This window comes from Cyprinodon variegatus, unplaced genomic scaffold (genome assembly GCF_000732505.1).
Source record: "Cyprinodon variegatus isolate N-32 unplaced genomic scaffold, C_variegatus-1.0 Scaffold544, whole genome shotgun sequence".
Taxonomy (NCBI): Eukaryota; Metazoa; Chordata; class Actinopteri; order Cyprinodontiformes; family Cyprinodontidae; genus Cyprinodon; species Cyprinodon variegatus.
This window is the reverse complement of record NW_015150997.1, coordinates 53,464-67,423: the sequence shown is the minus strand read 5'-3', so window position 1 is coordinate 67,423 and position 13,960 is coordinate 53,464. Positions and strand designations below refer to the sequence as shown.

General features: G+C 37.7%; 1 protein-coding gene across 1 annotated transcript in view; it reads right to left on the bottom strand.

The window, feature by feature from the left end:
* The window catches only part of LOC107095399 (voltage-dependent T-type calcium channel subunit alpha-1G-like), a gene marked incomplete at its 5' end in the record, with an annotated part of 85,339 nt that overhangs the window by 19,193 nt on the left and 52,186 nt on the right, over positions 1 to 13,960 (bottom strand). Inside the window, 4 exons of the mRNA XM_015391480.1 lie at positions 2,157 to 2,227; positions 5,272 to 5,423; positions 8,002 to 8,111; positions 8,944 to 9,095. Of these exons, the coding sequence (XP_015246966.1) occupies positions 2,157 to 2,227; positions 5,272 to 5,423; positions 8,002 to 8,111; positions 8,944 to 9,095 (485 nt within the window). The remainder of the gene's footprint in view (positions 1 to 2,156; positions 2,228 to 5,271; positions 5,424 to 8,001; positions 8,112 to 8,943; positions 9,096 to 13,960) is intronic.

The window sequence follows — 13,960 nt, the reverse complement described above, 5'->3', positions numbered from 1 at the left end:
TCCATCCATCCATCCATCCATCCATCCATCCATCCATCCAGGGCCGTGTCGCGGAGGCAGCAGTCGAAGCAAAGATGCCCAGACTTCCTGATAAACACACACTTCCTCCAGCTGCTCTCGGGGAACCCAAAGGCGACACCTAGCCAGCTCAGAGACATATACCCTCCAGCGTGTCCTGGGCCTTCCACCAGGCCTCCTCCCAATGAGACATGCCTGGAACACCTCCAGAGGGAGGCGACTAGGAGGTAAACAGATGCCCAAGCCACCTCAGCAGGCTCCTTTCGACCTGGGTAACTGAGCTCCTCACCCGATCTCAAAGGGTGCACCCAGCCACCCTGTGAAGGAAACTCATTTTGGCTGCTTGTATTCCTGACCTTGTCCTTTCAGTTATTACCCAGATCTCATGACCATAGGTGAAGGTTGGAACGTAGATCAATCGGTAAATCGAGAGCTTTCCCCCGACTCAGCTCCGTCTTCACCACAATAGTCCTATACAGCGACCGCATCACTGCCGACGCTGCACCAATCTGTCTGTCAATCTCACTCTCCATTTGTCCCTCACTCATTAAAAAAAACAAACAAACAAAAAATATTCAGTATATTAATTCTAATTTGTTTTTGTTAAAAGTATTATTTTCTCCAACTCCATGATCTTGAATTTTGTCTTTCTATGTAAGAAGTTCAAGTTAAAAATACCATTTTGTAGGTGCTATCAACAGGACCTGCAGTATTTATAGATCACCTTCAACAACCCCACTTATTGCATTGCAGGATTTTTTTCATAGCACAAAGGCTTTAGAGCTCATTATTCAGAATCTTTGAGGTTCATGCCCTATTTCCATACAGTGTCTTGTAGAAATAAAGTTACCCCTCTACAAACTTTATGTTTTGTCCTATATTCTATGTTTTAGACCAAACAAAGTCATGCATTCAGTAGTTGCGAATAGGAAGGAATATAATAAATGGTTTCAAAACATGCCTCAGAAGAGCGTTTATATTTAGGCTTATTAGAAGCTTTGCTGAATTTTTTTTTTTGTCAGCATTTCATGCAGATTCCAGGATATCTGTTAAGCTGCTGCTACAGCTCCTTAAATGCATCCAGCTGTGAACCTTAGCTCCTCTCTAACACATTAATATACTTAGATCTAGGTCATTCTGTTATTTTGCTCGCTGTTTGTTTGATTACCTTAATCGCAGTCTCACATTTTTGGGATTTTCTTCATGCATCTTTTTTCCCACTTTATTATTATCAATTATTAAAGGTTTAAGGGGTGTGAATAATTTAAGAAGTGGATGGGAATTCAGAGGGCACAAGTTCATACAGTATAATGCTATATTCTTCATCACACTGGAACTAGTGACTCTGCTTATAGGAGGATTAACTAATGTAATATGCCTTATTTAGTTTGGCTTCATTTGTTTAGAAAAGAAACAAAATGGACAAAATGTCTATTTTACTGTAAGGTCCTAAAAAGAAGAACCTGAGCTGCAGATAACAGATACAAGAGACACAGATATAATAGTGGATTACAGCTTTATAACAGCGGTGGGTTTTGGGTAATGAAGAGTTCTTGGATTTGCTGTCAGAGCAAATTAGCAAGCAGCAACCTGCTCACACCCACATCACCTCCTGTTATCGCCTTTATCAATTCTGAGCATTTCTGACAAGCTCTGGCTGAATTTAGCCTGGAATAGCACTCACTGTGACACTGTCACTGCCTGAATGAAGATGACAGAGGTGCTATCAAAGAACGCTGAGTGCAGAGCGCAGATTTTCTTTATTTTTCTCAATCGGAACTGTAGAAAGTTGCTTCAATTTACCAACTCTCTCACCCAGAAAATCCACCCACGGGTTTTCCAAACAAAACCTCGAACTGCACTCCTTCCACAGCCTCAGCAGGGGAAATGCTAATGCAACTAAGGCTGCATAGAGACAGGGGGAATAGGCTGGTGGGAAAAGATGATGCTGTGAAATGTAAAAATATTGACTGCATAGAAATGAGTCTGAGATGTAATTATACAGAGAACAGCTCTGGGATGTATTAGGGTTACATCCATCCCCAAAACCCCAAAAAACAACAACAACAAAATATATAAATCAACACAGAATAGTGAATTCAATGGCTTCTGGGTATTTAGGCGAGCTGGTTGGATACCTGAGGCAAAGCTTGCATAACGGTGTCCAGCAGAGCTCTCATTCCAACCGCCATCTTTAGGAGCTTCAGCACTGCGGAGAAACACACACAATACATAAAATATTATGAAATACGCAGGCTTATATAAATAGAAACGTTAGATCCAAACTTCTACAAAGTTGAAAATACTTTCTAAAATCCCGTAGAAATTGTGTGAATCAATCATTATTCAATGAATTCTATTAACCTCTTCTCTTTGTTCCACCTGCTGACTAATTTCAAGTAATCTCCCAACCAACCTCACAAACATATAGACTTTGCAAATATAACAGACTGATCTCTTTTGGGAAGGCTTTCCATGACATTTAGGGAGGTTTCTTTGCAAATCTTTGACTCTTACAAAAGTATATTTTTGGGGTCAGATTCAAATGACGATGCCAAATGTGTCTGTTGGCTTGAGGATTGTCCTTTTTTTTCAAAACACACCTACAAGCCTTGTCATTAGGTCCTTTATCTGTTGTTTGCACAGTCTCTAACTTTTCTAATACATTTGAAAGCATGAAACTGACCAAACTGTCTTGTTCAGATAAAGTATTTCAGTTCTTTTCAGCTAAGGGCCATACTCCAGAAAATTAAACCACATCATAGTACTCTCTGAACAAAAACAAAGCCTCTAGGCAACTTCTAAACCAAGATTCATCCATTGAATCTCCCAACTAAGAGGTGAAGAACACGTCTCAGATGCTCTAGAGTCCAATAGTAGTGTACTTTACACCACTTTATTCAATGCTTTGGTATTACTTGCTGATATAAGGCTTGGGTTCACTGCTTGCGTGATTGGCATCATCCTCCTGTTTGATCAGCCCCAAGTTTATGTTCATACATGTGTAAGTATCTATATTGGTTTCAAATCTCTCTGCATTTGCAGTTCAGTTCAGTTTGGAAACAAATTTCAACCTGACTCCTTCAAATACTTCCTCAAACCATAACAACGGCTGCACTGTATATTACAAATGGCTTTAGACATGTTTCATATTATGTCTGACCAATGCACATATTGCACATATTATTGTAGTTATTGCATTCCTTACCTGAACTTTCTAAGCCGTGTTAAATACTCTGTGAGAGTCTTATGCTAGGTTCAGACCACACACAGTGGAAGCAGCATAAAAGCTTCTGCTGCTTCATTTTTCTGCTTGTACACATTAAGGTCTGATGGATCTTTGACGCTCCTGAAGTGCGTCCTGTTAAGTGTGTCCAGATGCGCCTGATGCTTCTGCTGCTTCTGCTGCTCCTGTGTTCAATGGCAGAGAGCGGCTTTGCTATATTTGCTGTTATACATGAGTAAAAAGTATTTTTGAAATGTTTTTAAGTGAGAAAGTCCACCTGAAAACATCATTACATCATTACGATCCTGCCTTCAAGTAATATTTCGCTGCCTGAGCCGCTCAGACCCACTCAGACCCACTCGTAGGGGTTGATAAACTGTTTTAGAGGAGTGATCATAGGGATCTGCATCAGCAGTGCTGTGTCTGTCTCACTGCCAACTCCCAGATCAGCTTCTCTGATTGGTCAATGTGGCACGTCAAGCAGCAAAAGTCCAGTTTTTCCAACTGGAGCAGCTGCTGCTGTTGCAGCACGTCACACGCGTCAGATGCTCAGAAGCTTATGAGGCACTGCTTCTGCTGCTCAGCCGCGCTGCAGGACCTTTTGCTGCGCTTTGATGCATGTCAACCATTGACTCTGCATGTAAACTAGCTGCTCCTGCTGCCTCTAGCGCGTCTAAAAGTTTTATTATTTAAGTTCAGTTCTTGTGTTGTCTGCCTCAAATCCTCAGGAATGGCTTCCAGACAACCAGCATCCTTTCGGTCCTTTCAGTCCCTATTCTTAAAGGGGTTTCAGGGACTTGTTAATAAATTAACTTAAGAATGAGGGCTTTGTTTCCTCTTTCATAGGAATATCCCTTTTACAATCTTTTATTATTCATGATTATTCTTAAGTAGGATATGAAGTTAGAATATAGTACTTATGAAGAAAATGATCAAATATTTTTTAGTTTACATAGGCATTTAAAAAGCCCTGTTAGCCCATTAGCTATTAATAGAACTAAACATTTTATAAAATATATTTTTGAATCTTAAGAAAAACATAATTTATCTTTCTATCAATATTATCTCTAATTAAGGCAAGTATGGACTTGTAAAAACAGCACTGAGTTATTCGTAGTCTTTCATTTGTAAAAATGTTTTCTTTTTTGTATACAAAAATTATAAAAGTAAAAGAAAAAGATGTATTTTTTCTATCCAAAATACTGTGATACTCTCCTTGTTCATGGGGAACCAATCTTGTGGATGGTTTCGATGAGGTAGCTAAAAAGATAAGACTTTCTAGAGGAATAAAACGGTTATATCATTTTAAAGCACCCAATGAAAACCTTTAAAGTGACTAACAGTCACTGTAGGACTCAGGTAATTAGGGTGGATACATCCAAGACTTAAGAGTTTGTAGAAAACTTAGTTACGTTGTTGTAAAGATGAAAAGCAGGGGTTAACTTTCATCTATCATGTAGCTTCTGCCTTCCTTATCTCATCCTACATTGACTTCCACTAACTGGGCAGACACAGTATCTGGACAGTATTGTAGCATTTACTTGGTATCAGCATCCCTGCTTATCTTTTACTCATCAAACATGCTTCCATCTCTTTTACCATCTCTCTATATATCCTTCCTGTCCTCATTTTCTTCAGGTCAGTCTTTTGCCTCGGACAACTACTGTATTTATTACCTTATGCCATCTCCCAATAATTTATCTTTAGGTGAAAGTTATTCATTATTCTCCATCTTTCTCCTATGCCCATCTTTATTCCCCCAACTATCATATTCTAGCTTTTTTCAGATTAGGTCCTTGCAAGTGCTTTGTTTGTCTGCCCAATGTGTTTCCCTGTGCCATCTGGTTAGCTCACTCAGCCCGAGCCCTGCTGGGATCTGTCATGCAAAAATGACAAATAGGGAAGTCCCAGCGATGCGGCTGTTTTACTAGAATCCATAAAAGTACATGCGCATTTAAGGAAGAGCTGCATGGATGTGTATAGCAGAGTACAAGCAGAAAGGCAGAAGGAGAGTGCGGAGACAACACCTCTTGTGATCCTCAGCACTCTCATGATGCGAATAATGGTGGGGTTGATGGGCATTGAGGCGTTGGAGGCGTTTGAGGCGTTGCCCTGAATCTCCTCCAGAGTGATGCCCATGATGGACAGCAGCACAATGATGAGGTCCAGCTGGTTCCACCTACACACACAACAACAACACTTATCAGTCACTATAACCAACTTGCTGAACAGTACTTCATTTCAGCAAAACATTTGACAAATATGGTTCCCTGCAAAGTGAGAAAGGAAAACTTACCAGCCAATCCTTCTCTCCAGCACTGTGGCATTAACAGTTGGATTTCAGTCGGACTTCAATGCCTAAATTCAACTTTAACTGGACTAAATATTAGATTATCTCAGTTTGGCGGATGAGCTTCTGTAACCCTGATTACTCCGAACCAGTTGAAGGAATGAAAACGAAAACCGGAAAAGAACAGAATTTTACCAGGAACGGAAACAGAAACGAAAATAAAATGGTCTTCAGCTGAAACGTTATTCTGCAATCCAAAAAAATGGTTAATAAGATTTTTATTTTCCTTTCTCTATATATTTTTTATAAAATTTCACAAAAGCATAGCCAATGTCAGTGGGGAAAAAGACTATTTCCAATTGTATGTTCACTTTGCCGACGCCAGGCTCAATCCAGGCAGCTGGCAGTATTTCCTATTCCTTTTCCAGTACCACCCCAGCAAGATGCTGAGACGCAACTGAGCTATCATCAAACATAAAAAAAGGTAACTGAGTTGAATTAACCAAATCCAAATAATAACGTTAACTTAGTAATTCACTACAAAGGTTGCAAATATTAGACTTTTTTCTAGCTACAAAAAACAAATCAGCATCTACACTGTTCATGTGAGCTAACTAGACAGCTGGCCAGTGTGGTTGTTACGGATTGAATGCTGCAATCTATTTTGGCTTTTACATGAACCGGTTCAGGGCCAATATGCGGTGGCGAAAATGTTAAACATAGCTGAACTGTTTGGAACGGAACAATTGAAAAATTTAGTTTTCAAGCCCTGGTTAAGACATGGCAAAATATTTTAGTTTTAAATATAACATTTTATTCAGCCAAAAGACAGCCACTATATTGATGGCATTTTTTTTTTTTTTTTGATAAAATTCAATATTTTTCCAAAATAGGTTGCCCTTTTTACATTGTTTCATTATGCTTGAAAATGCCTCATTTCCTATAATAAACAAACTTGGTGCATTGAAAATCACTCAAAAGGAGTACCAACTATTTCAAGCTCACCACCAGTTGCAGTTTGGTGCCTAAAATCAATTAATCTATATTTCTATGGTAAATTATACCATCCTCATTTGGCAGTAATCCCATTAAAGTTATGGGAAAAAATGTACAACTTTTTCCTTGCCAGTTTTATAATTTTTCTTTTACTTTTTGCTATGGAAATAAAATTTTGAAAGGAGTAATGTAGTGTTTTAATAAAGTAAGGGAAGATCAATCTCTTCTCTGCAAGGTTATTCGAAGGTTAGCAGCGTTTCAGGCTAAATTCACCTGAGTGTAGCAAATGTTCCACAAGCAGAACGTTATTACATCTTTTATACACTTTACAACACATCACATAACATTGATGAGAAACAGATATGGGAAGGGAAAAAAAAACACTGAGAAACTACGTGAAACTATTATGAAGTGCACCATAAATATGATCTAATATTAACACAGTTATATTTTTAATCATCGTCATCTTATCCTAATTACTGCGTTGAACTTAATCAGTTCACACCCACTTATTGCAGGTACTAAAATATGTATGTATATGTATCTTTTGTATATCAGGCCCTATAAGTGGCCCAAAACGGTAAGACAATTATAAGTTTAATGAATTGGGCAACACATTCAGCCAATTAATAACCAGGTCCCATGCCATCGAGCAAAACATTTGGCAAGATGAGGCAGGAAAATTTTCATCATGGGAGACAGAACATTTGGACTGCTATGCCTAAAAAACAAACAAAATAATTAGGCAAGAGCTGCCTTAGCATACCATTTATAAAAAGTTGATAGGATGGCACATTATATGGTATCTCTGAATTACAGCTGAGCTGAAATAAAAATGTTCAACATGTCCAGGAAATTAGAAATGTCTGGAGACCACGGCCCATAATCTATAGAACCAGGTGTTGATATTTAACAGATTTAATGAAAAACCCAGCTGACAAAATTCGGACATAGCTCTAAACATTGTTGAATTAAAACATAAATACAAACTTTTCACTAACCTTTTCCACCTTTTTAAAAACACATTGTAAATGACAAGAGATGCATATATTAGTAAACTGAGAGAAAACTAAATGTTCCACCTCAAATCAATACAAATAGAGAAGTGGAAATACCAATACTTTGTAAAGAGATAGAAAAGGATGTAAGTGGTTTTGTTAAACTAGGTTTACTGTAACATCTCTGGTGTTTTTTTCCCTTCTCAGATAAATAATGATGCAATATGCTTATTTAGCTTGTATTCTTAAGAATTAGAATGATTTGTAGTGTTGACATGGTGAGAGATGTTCGAAGAGGTGTGCCAAAGAAAAACAGGATAAGAATCAAACTCTTTGGTCTGGACAAATGAGGTGAGTGTATGTGTTTAAATCCATATTTATGTCAGCGATGCTGCAGTACTCGTCTCCTGTTGGGATTGTGCTGGTGAATTACAAAGTGGTTTTCAGAGGGAAAAGAAATGCCATATACTAACTTGTCCTTGAAGAAGCGATGAAATCCGAATGCCACCAGCTTGAAGACTGATTCCAGAACGAAAATAACGGTGAAGATGTAGTTGCAGTTCTTCAGTGCTTTAGTAAGTTTCTGGAAATAACAAAGAGATAATATTTAGCATCAAATACTAAATTTTTAGTTAAACTGAGCACAAAATTATACTGATGCCACTGTGAAAACTGTTTCCATCTGCATGTAAAAACCGACCTTTAAGAGAGCGTCGAAGAAAGCGCTGCAGGTCAGCAAGGATTTAAATAATCCCTCAAGGGTGGCAAAGTCACACCAAACAGCAAGGCACAGTTTGTAAAACATTTCTTTACCTTACGGTCTACTTTAACTTTCTAATTGTTCAAATGTATTGCTTATTAATCAGTGCATCCATTCAGCTAAATACCTTCTCCTGTCGCACAACACATACATAGTATATTCAATGCTCGAGATCCCCCCCCTCTTTTCAGGTTCTTATTTCGGCATCTCTTCTAAAATATGCATCGTTTTTCATTATTACTACACAATAAATTCATTCCTTTTGATCTTTCAAAAATACAGTTTTAATTTTAAGTCTCGCTAATAGAGGAAAAAGGTTCAAGAGATTTGAAATCTTCCACATGGCCAATTTCAATTCAATTCAGTTTATTTCTATAGCGCCAATTCACGTCATCTGAAGACACTTTACAGTTCACCAGATCATACAGTCAAATTGTTGATTGCATCGACTCATTGACTCGAAAGCATCCCTCACACTAAGCATGCTTGTAGCGACAGTGGAGAGGAAAAACTCCCTTTTAACAGGAAGAAGCCTCCAGCAGAACCAGGCTCAGTGTGAGTGGCCATCTGCTGAGGCCGACTGGGGTTCAAGGAGACAGAAGCAGAGATACAAGAAGCAATTTGTGATCCTGTCTAGAAATGTTTATTGTCTGACCTTCGGTTGATCGTAGTGCTCCATAGACATGGTGATGACGTTCAGGCCTATGACAATGGTGATGAAGAGGTCCAGGTAATGGCTGGTGCACAGCTTGTGGATGAGCAGCCGAGTGGGGGAGTAATCCGAGTAGTAAGGCTTACTCTGAGCTTCTGTTGGAATTGGGGGAGTTGGGTGGGGGAGTAAGGGAACGGGTAACCAGGATGAGGAGGGGTAGTGGGAAGAAGAGGAGGGGAGGTGGTGGTCAAATAGTGAGCTAGGAGGTAATAAGCAGGGACAATGTACAGAAGGCCTAGAGTGCTGAGGAAAAAAATAACAATGAATCATCTGTGGAAAAAGGAGGAATTAGTTATATTTGATGGTTGAATCAGACTGACAATACAACATTGTGGGAAAAGAAGTGAGAGATTATAAAGTAGAAAGGTAGATCGGATGACAGACAAACAAAAAGGGAGACTCTCATCAAGTATTCTATGCCAATGACTGATGAAGCACATATCCACCTCTTTTAATTATTACCAAACTTTTCATTTTGGATCAACTCCCCAGTGAAACTTCATTCAGGAGATATCCCTTTTTTTTCTCTGGGACCAATCAAGATCTGCCTTTCCTTACCTCATTCACCTCTCGCAGGTAAAGAACCTATGTAATAGTGTAGGAAAGTAGTTTACCATTCTCATCCATCACTCTGTCTCTCCCCTGCTCCTTCCTTCCAGAGGAAGGATAGATGAGTTTAGAGTGAGGATGAGGAAGAAAGAGGAAGCCTACGCCATCTATCACCTTATCGCCTCATCAGTGAAGGAGAAGTTACATGGTGGGGAAATTTGGCAAATGAAATATCTAAAAACAAGTTGATAAAAAGATAAAAGGTCATTTTGAAAGCTTCATATAGTCAGCACAGGCATGCATCTTTATGGAGTTTCCCATCCAATTAAAGGAACTCTACCTATATACCAGGTAATGACTGTAAAACTTAAAAAAATTCAAGCATTCTGCCTGTCCAGGATGCATCTTGTTTCCATGAGGCAAGGAAGATGGAGACTACTTTATCCTATGTTACAAATGTTTTATCTAAAAAAAAATAAGGATATTCTAAAACCAAAGCTTCTGCAAATTTAAACCAACCTCATAAAAAACAAATTAAGGAGAGAAATTAGATAGTTAAATGTAAATGTAAATTAAGCATATTCATGTTTATTCATTGATATTTATTTTCTTTTTGGGCATAAGTTACAGACTTATTTTGAGGTAATCAGTGGGTCCATTAAAGCTATTAAAATACTAGAAAAGGATACTAACAAACTAAAAGAAGGTAGACAATTGAGTGGCATTATAACAGTCTGTCTAAAGGGCTATTACAGAAAAATCTAGGCACCAGAGAGCTACTAAGCTACTGGAAACATCTTTTTATTAGTCAACCTCGCTTAAAGCATTTTAAAGAAATACCATTTAGTGTTACTACAGCATTTCTTCCGGAAGCACAATTTGTCCGCTTATATGTGCATGTGCTAAAAGAAATGCATCAGGCTAACTATGGTTTTATTTTCAGATTTCACTGTAGTGATATAAAAAAATCTTTTTTTTAAAGAGCTAGATAATAAGAATATAGATAAACATATGGGATCACATGTTAGTCACTGTACAAATTGAGTAAATAAAGTTAATCAATCAATCAATAAAGTAGCTTTTGTTATGGTGCTTTGCTCTGAGCTGACAATATCAGTTCCTCAGATCAATCAACAATCTATTGGGTTTTAGAGGTCTGCATTCTAACATTGATAACAAAACTTGTATTGTATATATTGTAACTATAAATAGTTTAGCATGCCTTTCATTTTTTGTTTATTCTAAAAACATATTGCTTTTTGAAATGACTGCTTAATGACACCTTCCTAAAATGAAAAAAGCATGTTTATTTGCTTGCTAAAAAGCTTGTGTGTTAGCACATGTGCAAATAAGTTGATAGGATGAAGTGAGTTTCTGGGACTAATAGAGAAGTGACAGTAGGCAATGAAGCTAAAAGTTATCAATACAATAGTAGACTATAACACTTAAATCAAGCTAATAACCTAAAAGCATTTTAATGAGCTAAGAGCTTACTAGTTTAAGGTGGCCAGATTTCTGAAATTTAATCTGGGAAAATTTCATAGATAAAAATAAATATGTTTTAGGAAAATTAAAATAGGAAACTGGGAAAGTGATGTTTTTACCCATTTATACATACTAATTTAATTAATATAAACGTTGTTTTCAGGAACAGGCCAGTTTGCATTAATACACAGTCGGAAGGAACCTCCCACCCACTCCAAAAAAAAAAAAATAAAACAAACTTAAAAACATATAAAAAAAGAAAAAAACATATTGTTCTCCACAAAAAGACAACAAAATAAAAAAACCGCCACCAGGTGATAATACAGAATCCACAACAGCAGCACAGCAGGGAGCAGCCAGCAGCAGCCAGTAAAAAATGTGGCACCACTAAAAAAAAAACAATAGAAGATTATAATAAGAAGAAAAAAAAACAACAAAAAAACACATATAAAAATCGAGAAAACTCACTGCAGAGGGACACGGTCAAAAAAGATGGGAGATTTCAGCGTGGCTGCGTCCAGCCGGCTGTAATAACGAACTTCCTTGTCTGCTTTAAAGCTGGTGTACTCTGCTAATCCATACGTTAACAGCTGTTTCTGTGTGCAGCATGCTTGCGCGCTCTTTCTACTAAAATAACAGTTTGTATGCAACATTTTTCCCCTCATTCATAAAACTGTAAATTTGGGGATAGCTTTAGCCGGGGACAGGAGGTCGAAAACGGGAGACCAGATGCCCTTTAAGCTGAAAAGCTTATACAGAATAGAAAATCTCTTAATGAGCTACTGTAATAGTGAGCTAAAAGGCTAAATGCCAACAAGTAAATAATAGGACAGCTAATATGTTCAAGGTAATATAGACAGCTATATTTTTTTAACAAAGAAGTTATTATATTACTGTTTTCTGAGAACACTTTTAGAATCTTGACTTAAATCTGGCAGAGAATTTGTAAAAGCAGGTTCCAAACTCAAAACGTTGGACAATAGACAACAAAGTCTTTCTTTTGATTATTGAAGAGGAACTTGTCAAAAACAGACGTTTTTATAACCTTAAACTAAATAATTGTAAATCTCAATAATTTCTAATAAGTATTTGAAACTTGTTGAATAATATGTCTTATGGGCAAATAGTAGATGAGCTGAGTAATAGGCAATTAAAAAAATTTAAATGGAAATTATAAACTGTCTAAAAAGTTGAAAGTCTTTTGATTGAAATGTTTAAAGCAAGATATTTTGAATGTTACTGGCATGGGGTTTCACTTTCACGGAGTTCTTGCAACCCAAATCATTTTAGTTTTCGGATCATGGCTGCTGACAGATAATTTTCCGCTTGCTGGGTATTATCAATATTGACAACAGGAGATATTCCCTAGAATACCAGTCATGTGGGGTGAATCTCAGGGTGGCTGGCTGTGGAGTTTGACCGTTGCTGAACACCTACAGAGATGTGCGTGCCAGAGAAAGGAAAACAGTATGGCTTATGGTGTGCTCAGTCTGGCTCCTAAAATAAGGGCACCTCAGCTTGCTGGCACACTTTGTCATAGGCTATCCTACTCAGCACCTCACAACTTTATTTGATCCAGACACCTGCAATTTCTCATAGCGTCACAAGCTCTTTATAAACAGAGCTATAAATTTAGATGTCAAACAATATGGCCACTGGTTGAACAGTTTTAGGACGTCTAGGATATGTTTGAGAGAACAGCTTTAAATCTGTACAGGTTGGTAGAACTGTTGCAGGATTCAACAGCTTGTTTTTGTTTCACTGGGAGTTTGTATTTACACTATTCTTCATCATCTTCTGATCTGCAGCCATTACTCTTCCTCTGCTCTACTTACTGTCTCCAGGTGCAGGGCGAGCTAAGGTAGACAGAGACAGATATAGCCAGTCTACTTCTAATACGTTAAAGCAGAGGCTCCAAGGTAGTGTTATGTTTTCCCCTGTACCTGACCCAATTATATTGTTCCATAGTAAAATATATTAGTTACTAGGTCGGGAAATTGTTTATTATGGAACTGCCAATGTGAGCAAATATGAAGCCGTTCAACAATGACCTTGTATCATGAAAAGAACAGAAAGGGCGAAGCCAAATAAAGGTCGGGGAATATGGGAGAAGGAAGCTGATGTTTTTTGACAAAACCTTAAACAATCTACAGTTAGATAAAAATTGAGTGTAGCAAGGCAACAGAGGTGAGGATTTGAAAACCAGACCTTTGCTGCTCCCACTTTCACTGTTCTTTCCTCTTCAATAGACCGATTGCCACTCTCTATGAAGACTGAAGCTTCTTCTTTCTTTTTTTTATTAAAACAGGAACATATCAATTGGAAGGTTATTACAATGCCACTTCCTGCTCTCACTTCTCCCCTCTTCTTTTCTCCTAATCCCTTCTCTGATGAGGGCGATGAGACATTTTCTTAAACACTGGATATAATCAATAAATCAAAGGAACAAAAGTGAAAATGTACAGAGAGGTCAAGACTAAGCTCCCTGTAATTTTGGCACCTGCTCCCTGTATTTCCATTTAAATATTTATATTTACATAAAGTCAGAGAATATTTGATAAACCTTCCATGACAGAAACTGAAAGGGGTCTAAGATCTCGTTGCATCACCACCACTGATGACAAACCTGATGCAGTTCTATATTTCTTTTGCCCGTTATTCATTCTTTTTTTTCTAAAAACTAGAATCTTCAAATAATTTTATAAATCACCAGATGAGTTGCACACCTTGTGACCCGGTTATCTCTTCAAGTCAGTTCTGTACACTAAGCAAACTCTGTGACATAGGCTGTCTCCGAATGTCTGCCCTTCCATTTTATAGGAATATCCAAATGTCTATTTGTATCAGAAAAAAGTAGAGGACACCAAATTTCCCACAATGCACCTTGAAAAGAAGTTAATATATAGATGGTCACCATATGAGCATA